Source organism: Suricata suricatta, chromosome X, assembly GCF_006229205.1.
Source record: "Suricata suricatta isolate VVHF042 chromosome X, meerkat_22Aug2017_6uvM2_HiC, whole genome shotgun sequence".
Taxonomy (NCBI): Eukaryota; Metazoa; Chordata; class Mammalia; order Carnivora; family Herpestidae; genus Suricata; species Suricata suricatta.
The window spans coordinates 43,860,658-43,875,962 of NC_043717.1; the positions used below are offsets into that span (position 1 = coordinate 43,860,658).

Genomic DNA, 15,305 nt, shown 5'->3' on the forward strand with positions numbered 1-15,305 from the left:
TTCTTAGAACATCAAAGTAACCTCTGACAATATTGAGGGTAATTAGCAGTAAGAAGGGAATAAGTGCGCTGAGCTCTACCTGCCCCAGCAGACTACTGCAGTAAGCCAAGGGAAAGAAAATGGAAAGTCAAAGATGCCAAAGTCACAAAAGGAAGAAAAATAGAGAGTGACATACAATGGAACAGTGAAACTTAACCCCTTGCCCCAAAGCCCCAAGCATATTTAGGAAATACGCATCAGGAAGTGAACAAGTATAATGATTAAACCTTAGTAGAATTATACTAGCTACTTTAAACTGTGGTCTACTTGTATTGTCATTTCAGAGGAAGTGGAGGGTCTTCGAGACTGAAAGGGTAGCACTGACATGCCCACACGAGCCTTCTAAGGTTCCAATGGACTGGATGACTATAACCAAATAGTTACTTCCTCATTCTTCCTACCCTATGTAAGCATTCCGCCCCCCCCCCCCCCCCCCCCCACCTTAACCACCCTCCCTAATGCCTTGTCTGGCTGTTTTTCTCAGTGATCAAAAAAAGTTCATGAGAGTTGGCCAATGATGCCAGAAAATCAAGATGGAGACAAAAATCCAATGTCACTGGCCAAAGCAGGTATCATTTCTTGGGCTTTAAAGTCGACCTGAAGTCCTCCTGGCTCAGAAGGAAAATGATGCAAATGAGAAAAAGTTTGTAAGGCCTGATTCAGGTCAGACTGGCCGCTGAATAAGGGTGGGAGTTTTAGGCTGACTTCAAGACCCCAAGCAGAAATCAAGAACTGCCAAGTCCTTGGGAGTCTGGCTATATACAACCAGGGTGCTTTTGCTTGTGGCTCTACAAGGTCAAGGGGTCATTTCTGGGGGTTCCTATACGACTTTGTCGACTTTGTTCGAGAGAGGCACACACATCATAGTCAGAAGTGGAACCTCAAGTGAAGGATGACAGTCTCTTCAAGTGGTACTCACAGCAGAGATCAGACCCACCTTCACCATTTGTCCTCAGGGAAGACAAAGTTTATCTTCCAGTAATGAACTTTAGCCTTTCTGGCTTTAAAAGTGTAGATTTTGGCAGATAAATTAAAATACAGGAATATGGCCCTTTATAGTTCTTTACTATGACCTTTCAATCCCAAAGTGCTGACTCCAAATAAAAATCAAGGTTGGAAGTGAGCCACTTATTTCACTCTGGGCCAGGCTAGGAGAAAGCAGAGGTGTGAGAAAGGGAGAAAAGCAAGCCTTTTGGCAAACTGGAATCATCCCTGTCAAAGCAGCAATTTTACTTCTCACAGTGAATGCCTTAAGGCTGTGAGAGTTAACAATACTGTCACTTAATTGTGTCGAATAGATTCAAGATGCACAGAAACAGCAACTGAAGAAAATACCTTTCCATATAAGTCCAAGTATTTCCTATTAGAAAATGTAGTCTATATATTTAATTTAACTCAGCTCAGTAATTCTGGTTATTTTTAGAGCTTCAAAGTATCCCTCCCTCTGTGGTTCCAGAAATTTCCAAGCTGTCTAAGTTCACTACCAAATCCCTCTCTTGCTGGACAGAGAAATCCTAACCTTTAAGATTTTTGTGAAAGGCTGGGCAGGTCCAAGAGAAGAGGGGGGACCAAATTAAAGGAGCAAATTCCAAAGAGGAGGCTTTTGTACACTTTGTTCCTGGTTATATCTTGCTAGGTGTGCACTCTTGTCATCTTGCTTTGGTTTATGTAAGAAGTGTCTGGGCAGGGGGAGAGGCATTCTAGGGCTCCCTTCCCCTACAACTTGTGGATTCTCTTAAACTGGGCTAGGCTAGGATTAGACAGTCTGAGACTGTTTTCAAGCTCTCATGATGCGCTCATTGTAAGTGGGCAGCAAGCAAACAGCCTTTTGGTTGTCTGGAAAAAAATCACCAAGGACTTACTGTGGATTAAGGTGCATGGTGTTTTTAAAAAAGAGAGAGAAACCCTGCTAGAAGTCTAGTCAGGTGAATTCCGGTAGGAATGGTACTTCTTGGGCAAGAGTATCACAAAGCCCAAAAGGAGATGTGTGAGGCTGGAAACCTCAATTCTTCAATGAAGACACAATGCTAATCTGTTGTAAGCCATATTCCCATCCCTCATATTTAAGCTGCTGAGGAGGGAAACTGGAAACTGGACAACCTTGGTTGTCTCAAGAGTATCTCCAGCAAGGAAGAACAGCTTTTTTGTTTTTTTTGATGAGGCAGATTCTGGCCTCATCAGGGGCTGGGAACCTTTACAAAATACCCCCAAAGGCCTGGGCCAGAGTCCTCTGAAGTCTTCCTTGCAAAGCAAATGAAAAGATCCATTAGTCAAAATGTCAATGAACAAATAAAACAATCTAGGCATGTAAAACCAAATTGTCGATTTCCTCATACTTCCCTACTCCATCATTCCAATGTTAGTCCTCTCTCCTTCAGGGATTCATGATAATCAATTCTAGCCTGAGGCCGGTTTGACCCAGGAGCTCCAGATGAGATTTCCTCCCAATTGGCTGCAAACCCTGGTAATCACCTCCCATCTCCTTTCTCTGAAATAGGCTGCTCTAGCAGAAGGGAATGCCTGACTATACCCCTGCCCCATTCCAACATTCTTGTTCACTACATGGGATGTGAGGACTCTGCACAAGATTAAACTTGTGACAATCCAACTATTTGTTGTTCTGAACAGGCAATCTCTGGAAAGTACTTTTTGTCTGCTTTAGAGAAGCCCATCTTCTCATAACCAATGGGCTGTGACTCAGTATGGATTTTAAAGTGTAGTCTTTTGAAACCCACCACTCCATAGCAGTGGAAGCATTTCTGGGAAATTCAGTAAATCCTCTGGGACATCACCATGTATGTAGGTATGTGTGCACGCACACGTGTGTGCGCGCACACACACACACATTTATATATATAAAATATGTATAGATAAATAGATCTGTCTCTTTATATAAAGTGTATGTGTATGCATATAGATACATACGTTCATATATACCCACACACCCATGCCCAAACACACACACATGCACACACACATGCACACACCATCTTTTAAGTTCCCTTTCGTACTCAGTTTCATTACATTGATTCCCACCCTTTCAGGGTGTGGGCAGCAGGGAGTGGGTCAACTGCACCACATTTTCTATTTTACAAACAATGCATTAGTTCAGAGGCAGGAAAAATCTGCCCATACTTTTCCGACTCACTTGAATCCCCCAGCACAAAGGCCATTGGTAGTTTTTGTTTTTAAAGTGTATAAAATAAAATAAAATATAAAATAAAATAAAATAAAATAACCAATAGTATTTCACTTCCCTGAAAACATTTACCTATCTGATTGTCAGGCCAGAGTTAGAGGCAGTGGTACAAAATCCTGGGTTAGGTGAATGGCAGGAAAGAATGAGAGGAAGGCAGATACTGATTATATACCTAGGTCTCACTACTTCAAAGAGAAAAAAGCAAGGTAGGAAGCCACAGACAGCAGTCCCTACCATCCCACGAGTTTTTTAAATGAGTAACATGATGAAGACTCAGAAAACTAAAGCTGGAGCTTTTCTATAGGGCCTTGCACGATGATACCAGCTTTCTGACAGACATTGCCTTACTACACTCCCAGGGGAGGCAAAGAGAATACTGGTGTTACATATTCTACTTGAGAATACGACCTAGTCCTGTTGCCATTCATCTTTGACCAGAGCTTCCCCAGAAGCAGACCATGAAGTCTGGAGGTCCAGAAAAAGACAGGGAAAGGGAAGAGATGAATACAATAGATGTCCCAACAAAATTTTGGATAAATCTAGGGTAAGCATTTATGTCTTCCTCTAACTTGGGCCTACACTCAGAAAAGTATAGGTTTTCCTCTCTTCCTGATCTGCTGAAGCCATCTCTGCTCATTACTCCTCCTTCTGTTGTGTCACAGTTCCTAGCTTTTGCTCTCGTAAGCAGTTCTTCTCCCCCTCCTTCATGGGGAAGTAGCGGTTACCATTAGTACACACGTTGCTGTCTCTGGATAAGGCACACTGTGATGGAGCTGGAAGATGATGATCACTCTTCTCTTCTTTGATCAATGTGCCATTGTTTCCATTTATCTGTGAGTAGGACCGACCCTGATGAGGCTCCAGGGATTTAGAAATTCCATCTGAAGTGCTCTGTCAAAAACAGACATAGTCAGTGGAAATGGTAATCTCAGATTGTCTGACAGTTTGCAAGCATGTTCATAAGCTAGCCTGCAGAAACTGCTTCAGTTCTTCAAAAACATCGGAAAGCCCAAAGCTGTAAACACCTAGTAAAGTGTGCTCTGATAACTGTCCTGAGAATTTAGGGTGACCACAGATGGATTTGACTGAAACTCAAAGTCCGGGAGGACAAGAAAATGGCATAGTTATCATTTATAAAGCTTTACAATGTATTTTTCTTTTTTTAAAATGTTTTTATTTATTATTGAGAGACAGAGAGAGACAGAGCATGAGCATGGAAGGGGCAGATGGGGAGACCCAGAATCTGAAGGAGGCTCCAGGCTCTGAGCTGTCAGCACAGAGCCCAACGCAGGGCTTGAACTCATAAACTGCGAGATCATGACCTGAGCTGAAGTTGGACGCTTAACCAACTGAGCAACCCAGTGGCTCCCAGGTGCCCCTATAATGTATTTTTCTAATACTAGTTAGAACCCTAAATGGTAGATATTATGCCCCATTTATAGGTGAGGAAGCTGAGGCTCAGAAAGATTAAAGTACCTTGATCAAGGACACTCAGATAAAAAGTGGCTGGGGGAGTACTTGGGTGGCTCACTCAGTTAAGTGTCCGACCCTTGATTTGCACTCAGGTCATGATTTCATGGTTCATGAGATGGAGCCCTGCATCAATCTCCACATTGACAGTGAAGAGCCTGTTTGGGATTCTCTCTCATCCTCTCTCTTTGCCTCTCCCCTGCTCTCTCTCTCTCAAAATAAAGAAATAAAATTAAAAAAATAAAAGGAAGAAAATAAACTAGTGGGGCCAGGATTCCATGCCAGGTGGGTCAACTTCTAAAGTCTGTTCTCTTAACTGCTATGCAATACCATCCAAAGCTGACAACTGGATACGTAAATGAAAGGAGAGGAAAATTAAACCGAAGATCTAGGTGCACTATTCCACAGAATCTTTCATAACTAAAAACAGTCACCTGTTTTTCTTTGAATTCCAGGAATGTGACTGCTATTGAAATGCTAATGACATGAACTGCATTATCTTGCAGTGTAATGCTGTCTCTCCATGAATGTTATTAGGAAAATAGCAGCTTCTGATTGCTAAGTGGTTGGGCCTGCCAGGTACTCTGTGTCATTCATTTTATGGATAAGATAAATGTGGCTTGAGAAAGTAAAATGATTTGCCCAAGGTCACTGGCATGCCTAGACTTGCATCCAAGTCTATTTGATTCTAAAGACTTCGTTCTTTCCATTAAGACACAATATGTAACGGAAATCTAATACCTGTGGAAATTGTAGTCAGTTATAAGCAAGAACTATTAATTTTTACTGGGTACTTCCCATGTTACAGGCTCTGTGATAAACACTTCACATGTATCATTTTGTTTAATACTCATAATAACTGTGAGGTAGATACTGATTTCTCCATTTTACAGATAAGAAAACTAGAGCACAGAGAAGTTAATTTACTTGTTTAAGGTCACAGAGCTGGTAAGTGGCCAGGCCAGATTCAAAGCTAGAACATGTGGCTCCAAAACCTAACAATGTAGGCACTACAAGGAAGTGGTGCTCAAGAACCTGGAAATAAGGTGACACTAGTGAAAATCCATATAATGGATGGATTAGCCGCCTGAGGGAGTCAGCAAATAAATCAAAACATTGCTAGTGAGTGACTGAAGAATCCGAAAATACACAATACTCCAGTGGCCTGCGAATAAACTCAAGAAGACAGGACTATAGGGGCACCTGGCTGGCTCAGCTGGAAGAGCATGCAGCTCTTGATTTTGGGGTTGTGAGTCCAAGCCCCATGTTGGGTGCAGAGGTTACTAAAAACAAACAAACAAACAAAAAATACTTAAAAAAAAAAGATGAGACTATAATGTAAGCTGGTTTAATAAGCTGGAATGATTATCTCCTACTCTGAAGAAGGGGTGACTGAACAGAAAAAGGAGAGTCCTCAAGGCAATCAGCAGCAGCTCTGTTCAGGGATGATGCCTTAGCTAAAAACAAAGTCAACATGAGAATTTCCTTGGTCAGGCTACCTCTGGAGTAGATAACAGTATCCCCAATAATCTTAGCAATGAGAAACTTAATGATCATCCATGATCCCTTCTTTTCCCTTAGTTTCTTCATTTGTAAAAAAATGTATTTTTTACATTCCTATAAGGATTCAATGAGACACTCCCTGTAAAGCATGTGATATGCCTGGTATACTGTAAGAACTCAATAAATTCTAGCTAATATTATTGTTTTGATTCCATGTCCCCAAGCAAACTTCTGATATCATGGCTTCCCTTTTTAGCTTACACTTAGAGAAAGAAAGCTCTGGTAGAAATGGTTAAGAGCATATGCATTAGAATCAGCTAGATCTAAGTCTGAATCTTGCCTCTCTAACAATTAGAGTTGTTATATTATAGTGGAATCAGGACAGCACAGGATTTTGGAATCATCAGCTCAGGCTGGAATGGCAACTTGGATATTGACTTAATGGATGATTTGGGGCAAGATATTTCATCCCTCTGAGCCTCAGTTTCCTCTTGCTTAAAATGGAGAATCCTGTGGTGCCTGGGTCACTCAGCCAGTTAACTGTCCAGCTCTTTTTTTTAATGTTTTATTTATTTTTGAGAGAGAGAGACAGCATGAGCAGGGAAGGGTCATAGAGAGAGGGAGACACAGAATCTGAAGACAGGCTCCAGGCTCTGAGCTAGCTGTCAGCACAGAGCCTTACACGGGGCTCGAACCCACAAACCAAACCGTGATATCATGACCTGAGCCAAAGCCAGACACTCAATCAACTGAGCCACCCAGATGCCCCAACTGTCCAACTCTTGATATGAGTTCAGGTCATGATGTTTGGGGAGAGAGGTATGTCTAATGAACACCAGTGGAAACTGTTATAATTCAAGGTTTACATCAGAGGAAAGTTTAGCAGCATTTTGACCATCAAGAATAAGCAAAATGGCAACACTTCCTTTCTTCTTATATTTAGCAAAGGCCAAAGTCCAATTTTCTAAGCATCTCTTCTAATCCCTCAAAAAAGCCTGAGCAGCTGGCAATCCCACTAACTTCACTTTGGCCCCTTTTCTGGCTGCATGTAGCACATACTATGCTAGGACCAGGTGCTCAGGACACAGTACCTGTAGCTTCACTCAGGGAGAAGGATGACACTACAGCACTGTGGGAACAGTGTGGACAGGCTAACCCTCACTAACTCACAGCTAGAGAGCAAGGGAATGAAATCAAATGTTGGGAGTAGCTAGGAAAGCTCATAGTTTTCCAGCCTGATCTGATCTTTTGCAAGTTAGCCGAAAAGACAAGAGGTATCAAACACAAGGTAGATAATCTCAGAATGGTGCTTACTTGTTTATTTCCTTTTTTGTGTCCTTTGGATCCTCTACCAGTCTGTTCTTTTCCATGCCTATGGAAAGTGAGGGGGAATGTGATCTGAAGAACATATAAAGCCCACATTTTCACTTATTTACTCACCTCCTCTAGGAAGTCTGACCCTCTTTAAGTTAAATGCCCCTGCTCTGTGTTACCACTGTAAATCTTTAACTCTCTCATTTCTATATTATACTGAATTGTTCTGTGTCCCATGTCCTCCTCTGGGGCAAAAACTTTTTCAGCAAGGCAGGGCATTTAGTGTATGTTTGCTCAACTAAACTGAAAACTGGCTTTAAACATAGAAGGTTAGTCAATGCCTCTTACCTTAATGGAAGTATTCAATAGGTGGGCATTTTCCCAATGGCACCTTGATTGACACTAGCTCATACCAACCTATTAGAATACATACCCTTTTCCTGGCCCACCGACAGAAACCACTTGCATGCCAAAAGAGCCTCGGCCCCTGGAGGACCTGCTGCCAGCCCACTGGCCTACAACCATCCCAGCAATCTCCAGTTTTCCTCCTTGGGGAGGGATTGGATGGAGACCTGGAAAGATAGGAAAAAGGGAAGTAATGAATTAAGTGCAAGGTAGGGTAAGAAGTGGAAACAAAAATCCTACAACCCACTTACTCTGCTTATTTCCATTTCTCTATGATAAAGACTGTGTCATAACAACGAAGGTTCACAGTGGAAACAAATTTAGGGACAAGGGTTGAAGATCTATACATATCCACTTCATTTTTTAAAATGTTTATTTATTTATTTTTTTTTACAGAGAGAGAAAGAGCATGCGTGCATAAGTGTGTGCACAAGCGGGTGAGGGGCAGAGAGAGAAGGAGAGACAGAATCCCAGGCAGACTCTGTTCTGTCAGCGCAGAGCCCTATGTGAGGTTTGAGCTCATGATCTGTGAGATCATGGCCTGAGCCAAAATCAAGAGTAGGACGCTTAACAGATTGATTTGCCCAGGTGCCTTATGTACATATCCAGTTTAGCAAGTGGGTATGGATGATTAATATTTTTGCTACAGAGCCTGGCACATAGTAGGTATTCAATAGTTGTTGAAAGAATGAATGTCCTAAATTTTTTTTATTAATGTTATTTATTTATTTTTGAGAGACAGAGACAGCGCGAGCAGGGGAGGGTTAGAGAGAGAGGGAGATACAGAATCTGAAGCAGGCTCCAGGCTCTGAGCTAGCTGTCAGCACAGAGCCCGATGCGGGGCTTGAACCCACGGACTGTGAGATCATGACCTGAGCCAAAGCCGGACGCTTAACCAACTGAGCCACCCAGGCACCCCAAGAATGAATGTCTTAAAACCTAGTTATTAGAAAACTATAAGCCAAATACCACTTCTATTTCCTTTCTTTTTTCTTTGCATTAAAGTTTAGTTATCACATATTACATTAGTTTCAGGTGTACAACTTAGTGATTTGATAACTCTATAGTTATACTCTACTCACCACAGTACAGCTACCATCTATCACCATTCAGTGCTATTACAATACCATTGACCCTATTCCCTATGCCGTGCCTTTCATTCCTGTGACTTACTCGTTCCATAACTCATTCCACTCCCTTTCATCCATTTTGCCCATCCCTCCCACCTTCCTTTCCTGAGACAACCATAAGTTTGTTCTCTATTTATGGGTCTGGATTCTGCTTTTTGTTTATTATTTGGACCAAAACCACTTTTCTTTTTCTTTTTAAGCTTTTATTCAAATTTCAGTTAGTTAATATTAAAGTGGGCCCAAACCACTTTTGATTCAAGTATGTATCACTCCATAATGGAGGATCAGCCAAACCACCAAACTGAACTGAGAAGAATAAAACTAAAATGAAAGTAACTTATAATTAATAAGCAAGAATAGCAACAGTTGAAAACCAGAACCAATTCAAGACAAGAGAGGATATCTCCTTAAAACAGAAAATTCCAACTCTGTGTGTATGAGCTCACAAGCACAGTAGAGCTTTGTAATTTGGCATAAAAGGATGCCTTCATAGAATCCACAGTTCTAGTAAGCTTTTAAGTTTAGCTTATGGAAAAAACCCAAATGTAAATAATCCTTCACTCATTTAGCAGATTGTCGGTAAAGAGCCCTTCATTCATATAATAGTGGATGTCTAAGGTACTAGGGTACTAGCTAGTCCTAAGAGGGCTAGAAAGACTTGCATTTGGGGATCTTACTGTGGCCTTTCAGGAGGCAGAAGACTCTTCATGAACCACCAGTAACTGGAGACTAGGCATCACTGGGAGCTGGGACAATGGCACGGACCTCCCAAGAACTTAGCCTTAATTAAGGCTGTCTTCTGAGACACAATAAAATCAACATGCAAAGAATGAGAGCAAGGATCTATAAAATTAGCTTTGAGGAATGGACTGAATGGCTGGCTCCCTGGTTTGTAAGACTTGATCATTACCTGACTGAATAGAGCAGACATCCACACTGCTCATCCAAGTAGAGCTTTGGACTAAATATGCATACTGAATTTTGTGACCCTACTGAAATTTAAGACCAACTTCCAGCTTTATTTATTTATTTATTTTAAGGTAGGCTTCACACCCAGGGCAGAGCCCAACCTGGTGCTTGAACTCATGACCCTGAGATCAAAACCCAAGCTAAGAATAGGACACTTAACAAACTGAGCCACCAAGGCACCTCCCAGCTTTATTATTTTAAAAATGATGAGCGGGGCACCTGGATGGCTCATTCGGTTAAGTGTCCAGGTGAGGCTCAGGTCATGATCTCACGGTTTGTGGGTTCAAGCCCTGCATCAGGCTCTGGGCTGACAGCTAGCTCAGGGCCGGGAGCCTGTCTTCGGATTCTGTGTCTCCCTCTCTCTCTGACCCTCCCCCTCTCATGCTGTCTGTTTCTCTCTCTCTCTCAAAAATAAATAAAACATTAAAAAAATAAAATGATGAGCAGTGAACAACAAACAACTTGAACCACAGCAATGACATTCCTGCCTGATCTCAGAATTTTGATATTTCATGTCACAATGTCCCTATTAAAATATCCTGTTTCACCAAGGTTGTTTTCATTATTAGGATCAGTATCTGAGCTACCTAAGCATGACTATGTATTCATCACTAAGTCACAGCTCAGGTGTCACCATAATTTATACTTATACATGTGTGTGTCTGTGTGTGTTATTTGTTTTTCCCACTAAACTGCAATCTCTTGGAGGGCAGGGGCTGTGACTTATTCTCTCCATGTTTCTGGAAATGCATCAGGTCTGGCCCCAGAGTGAAAATGATACAAAATGGTACATCAAGCTATGGTTTGTCTGTGGACACTGGACATTTACTCTTACCTCCTACTGGTCTTTCTGGAAACTCCTATGTACATCTGCCTTTGGGGAATGAGTGAGCTAACCAGCAACCACAATGATCCAGTTCATCTGAGTTATAGTTCTCAAAAAATAATAAAATGGCTCCTGGTTTCTACATCAGTTACTTCACGAGTTTGGTTAGTGACAGTCAAATCCTTAGGGACCAACTACCACTATGGTGTGTGGTCTGGGAAGTCAGCGGACTTTCTTCCCTAGGCTATACCCCTCCCTCTTAATAAGCTCCTCTTCAAACTAGCACAGCGCAGCACAGAAAGTATATTAGGTAAGATATATATGAAACTGCTGATTCTGTGACTGGCAATAACTACTGGATGGGTTATTATGAAACAGACTGAGGATGACAAATACATCATTCGTAGGTACCAACCTGCAAATCCCCGGCTCCTTCCTTGAGGGGGAGGTGGCATTGAGCCCATGGCGCGGGAATAAAGTGAAACAGGGTAGAGAGGGGGCACCATGGGAGGCACAAAAGTAGGTGATGGAAGTAGAGCAGAAGGTGGTGGATGGTTCATGTTGACTCCTTCAAGGATACTCTGTCTCATCTTTTCCACTTTGGATGCCAGGTCAGCCTTCAAATGAAGAACAGAATTAATAACAGCAGCTGCTATTTTTTTTTAATGTCTATGTTTCAGGCACAGTACTGGGCACTCTAGGGACAGTCTCACAAGTCTATTCCCATTAAGAGAACTGAGTTCTGGAGTTAAATGGCTCAAGGAGCCATATTCAGGGAAACCTATCTGGTACCAAAGACCCACTTTTCACATGACACCAAACTACCACACTAGCTCTGACCGAGGCCTTGTGAGGCACACTGACTAGGTCCCAGGAGACCAATAGAACAATAAGTATTGATGGTCTTTCACATGACCAGAAATAGGCTAGGTTATTTTTTAAGGGGGATAGAACAGAGTTACAGTTAGGTGAAAGAGAGACATGCACAAAGTTTTATAACTTTCTTCCCCATACACAGGATCAGAGACCATGACCTCTGTCCAAGAGAAGCCCTGCCTCTAGTCTAGAGTTCAGCACATCTGTCCTGAAAAGGGCCAGAGAAAATTTGTAGGCCCTATGGTCTCTGTCATGACTATACAACTCTGCTATTGTGGTGGGAAAGCAGTCATAGGCAATATGTAAATGAATGGAAGTGGCTGTGCTCCAATAAAACCTTATCAGAATAAAAATTTCAAGTTTTCAGTTTTCAGATAGTTTGCTACCCCCTGCTCTAGTCCCTCAGCTCATTCTCCCCAAGAGGATAAAGGAGTAAGTAAGGGTTCCTTTTCTTGTCTTCCCTAAGGTCTCATTGTAAAGAATCTCCTGCTTCTTCTACTCCATCATCTACTTCACTATCCTCTTTTAGTTCCAAATATGGTTCTTTTACAAAGGATAGCACCATTTGCAGAAGTGACTTATAGTTTTTGGAAATAACGGAAATGAAATTCTAAGAATTGCAGGAAAGCCCTATTCCATAGGAAGGAAATATTCAGAGTAAGAAAACAATAGGAAAATTAGGAGTTCATAAAAAACACTTTCCAGCTTATGATTTTATAACATTGACATATCAGACTCTGGGCCTTTGGGATTATCCTTGACCCAGTTAGGTAAATGTCAGGCACATTCTGCTCCTTCTTCTACCTCCTTCTCCAATGTCTCTGCTCATTTTCACCCACTGCCCTTCATCCCCACAGCAGATTAAGGATGGCCTTTAGCAGCTGCCCAACATGCTGGTACCTGGCCATCACAGAGCTCAACCAGGGATACTCGCTCTTGGCCTGCTTTAATTAACTTGCTCTGGAACAGCTTGCCATCGAAGTAAATCCAGGGGCAGCAGTGCTCCCAAGGGACTGGCTGGCCACAGGCATCATTGGCAAACAGAGCTGTGTCAACCCCACTCATGAAGAGGGCAGCAAGCTGGATCCCTCGGGCATCCAGTTTCTCAATCTGAAACCACCACAGAGGAAAAACTACTATTAAAAACCATTATTGTTTACATCTACTCTCATTCCTGTTATGCTAATTATTCAAATTAGACTTGAGCATGTTGCCTTTTAATATAGACATTTGAGTGCACAAGCAGCTTCTATCCATGTTGCTCTCTGACAGAGTTTGAAAGATACTCATTAGAAAAAAAGGACATTAGCTTTAAAACTTTAAAAAGGCACCAACCATTTTGTTTTTACCAGTCAAGTTAGAAAAAATTTTATTTTATTTTATTTTATTTTTAAATGTTTTATTTATTTTTTATACAGAGAGAGACAGAGCATGAGAGGGGAAGGGGCAGAGAGAGAAGGAGACACAGAACTGGAAGCAGACTCCAGGCCCTGAGCTAGCTGTCAGCACAGAGCCTGACACGGGGCTGGAACCCACGAATGTGAGATCTGACCGGAGCCGAAGTTGGACGCTTAACCGACTGAGCCACCCAGGCGCCCCAAGTTAGAAAAAATTTTAAAAAGTAAAGATAAAAAGAACACCCAGTGCTGATGAGGATAGAATAAATGGGCACACTCATGCAAAGCTGATAAGAAAGGAGGAGCCAAGATGGCGGAGAGGAAGGGAGCTCTGTAAACTTCCTCCACCCCATCTATCAAAATGAGGACATTACTCTCATCTGCAAGAGCGGAAGGAGAAAATACAGACTCCAGAAAGAAGACAACCTCAAAGATGCCTGAGTGAGTGAGTGCGAACTGGGGAGACTGGAAAACAGGCCAGCCCAAGAGAGGCAGGGGAGATGGGAGCCCCAGCCCAACACAGGGAAAGTGCGTGGAGCCCCTGAGAGACAAAGAACGTTTAACCTGCCAGGGAGAGAAAAACTCTCACTCCATATATAACTGCTGGGCAGCCCGAATCCAGAACCCGGGTGGCGCAAGGGAAAAAACAGCCCCCACCCCTGTATGATACCGGCAGGGAGTCAGTGGCCACGCTGGCTGCATTTCCAGGGGAGTCCACTTCGGCTTCGGCAGCAGGAGCAGAAATGCGTACCTCATTTCCACAGCACATTTCTCCTCCGGTACTGGCTGCGTGAATCCTGAATCCCAGGTGCCAAAAGGGAAAAACCAGCCCCTACTCCTACGCCATCCCGGCAGGGAGTTGGCAGCTGAGGAGGCGGGGGCGCATGCTTTGGCTACAGCTGCTGGAGTAAGCATATCATTTCTGGAAGTGCCCCGTGCCTCAGGCACCAGCAACACGAATCCCAGTGGAGACAGGAGAAACTGCTCCCACCCCCTATGGGATCCCGGCTGGGAATTGGCTGCTGCTTCTGTGGGGGCGGGCACTTTGCCTCCTGCAGCACACCTCCCCTCAGGCAGCAGCAGTGCAAATCCCTGCCTGCACAAAGAGAAACTGCACTCTCCCCCTATGAGATCCCGGGTAAGAAGCCAGTCACCAAAGCGAGTACATCTCATCTGTGGTAGCATAAAAGTGCATGGACTAGGATTTTGAAGCGAGGCGGGCCTGGAAAATACAGCTTGGTTCAACTGCGGCATAAGGAGATCAGACTCATAAGAGTGGCCTGCAGCACTTAGATCTAGGGGAGCTTGGGGCGCCACCATTCATCTCTCCTCAACCACCAAGGCGGGGCCTCCAAGAGCAGTCCCCAGGACCTACCTACACCAACCCACCGTATCTGCTAGGGGGGAGCTGCTTTTTTTGGGGACTTATTTACTATTATTATTATTATTATTATTATCCTTTTTACTTTTTAAAAAATTTTTTAAAAATTTTACTCTTTTATTTTCCTTTCTCCCTCTTTTTCTTCTCTTGCCATCCAGACATATTCTCCTTTATATCATCCTTACCTCTCCCATAGACTGGTTACACACTTTTAGACTGTCCATTGTCCTTTGTTGTCTCTGACCCCCCTTTTTTTTCCTTCTCTTCTTTTCTTCTCTTTCCTCTCCCTTTTCTTTTCTTCCATTCTCCCCTTGTAACTTGTTTGTTTGTTTGATTTGTCTGTGCATTTGCATACTTCTGTTCCCTGTGTGTATGTCTGTCTGTTTTCCTTTACAGGGCTACCCCAAAAAACAAGCCAAAGTACACATGATGGAGAGTCCCAAATATCGCTGAGTAGGGAAATAAAATAATCAAAGGCACAACAAGAGAGACTGAGAGACACCATTAAAGGAACATTTCCTGGCCCTGGACAGTCAATAAGTCTCCTTTAACACAGCAAACCTAACAGGTGCACAGTGCACAACGAGCTTTTTAAAAATGACAAGAGACAGACAACTAGCCAAAATGACAAAACGAAAGAACTCTCCCCTGAAGAAACTCCTAGAAGAAGTCACAGCCACAGAACTGCTCAAAACAGATCTAAACAACATAACTGAACAAGAATTGAAAACAACTGCCATAAAACTAATCTCTGGGCTTGAAAAAAGCATCAGAGAATGTACTGATACAATGACTA

At 42.7% G+C, this 15,305-nt stretch overlaps 1 protein-coding gene across 1 annotated transcript in view; it reads right to left on the reverse strand.

Annotated features, from left to right (window-relative positions):
* Positions 1-493: 493 nt before the first annotated feature.
* Positions 494-15,305, reverse strand: part of FAM120C (family with sequence similarity 120C) — a 132,694-nt gene continuing 117,882 nt past the window's right edge. Inside the window, exons 8-12 of the mRNA XM_029929656.1 lie at positions 12,632-12,841; positions 11,271-11,472; positions 7,959-8,097; positions 7,526-7,583; positions 494-4,129 (exon numbers count right to left, since the gene is read on the reverse strand). Of these exons, the coding sequence (XP_029785516.1) occupies positions 3,875-4,129; positions 7,526-7,583; positions 7,959-8,097; positions 11,271-11,472; positions 12,632-12,841 (864 nt within the window). The 3' untranslated portion in view covers positions 494-3,874. The remainder of the gene's footprint in view (positions 4,130-7,525; positions 7,584-7,958; positions 8,098-11,270; positions 11,473-12,631; positions 12,842-15,305) is intronic.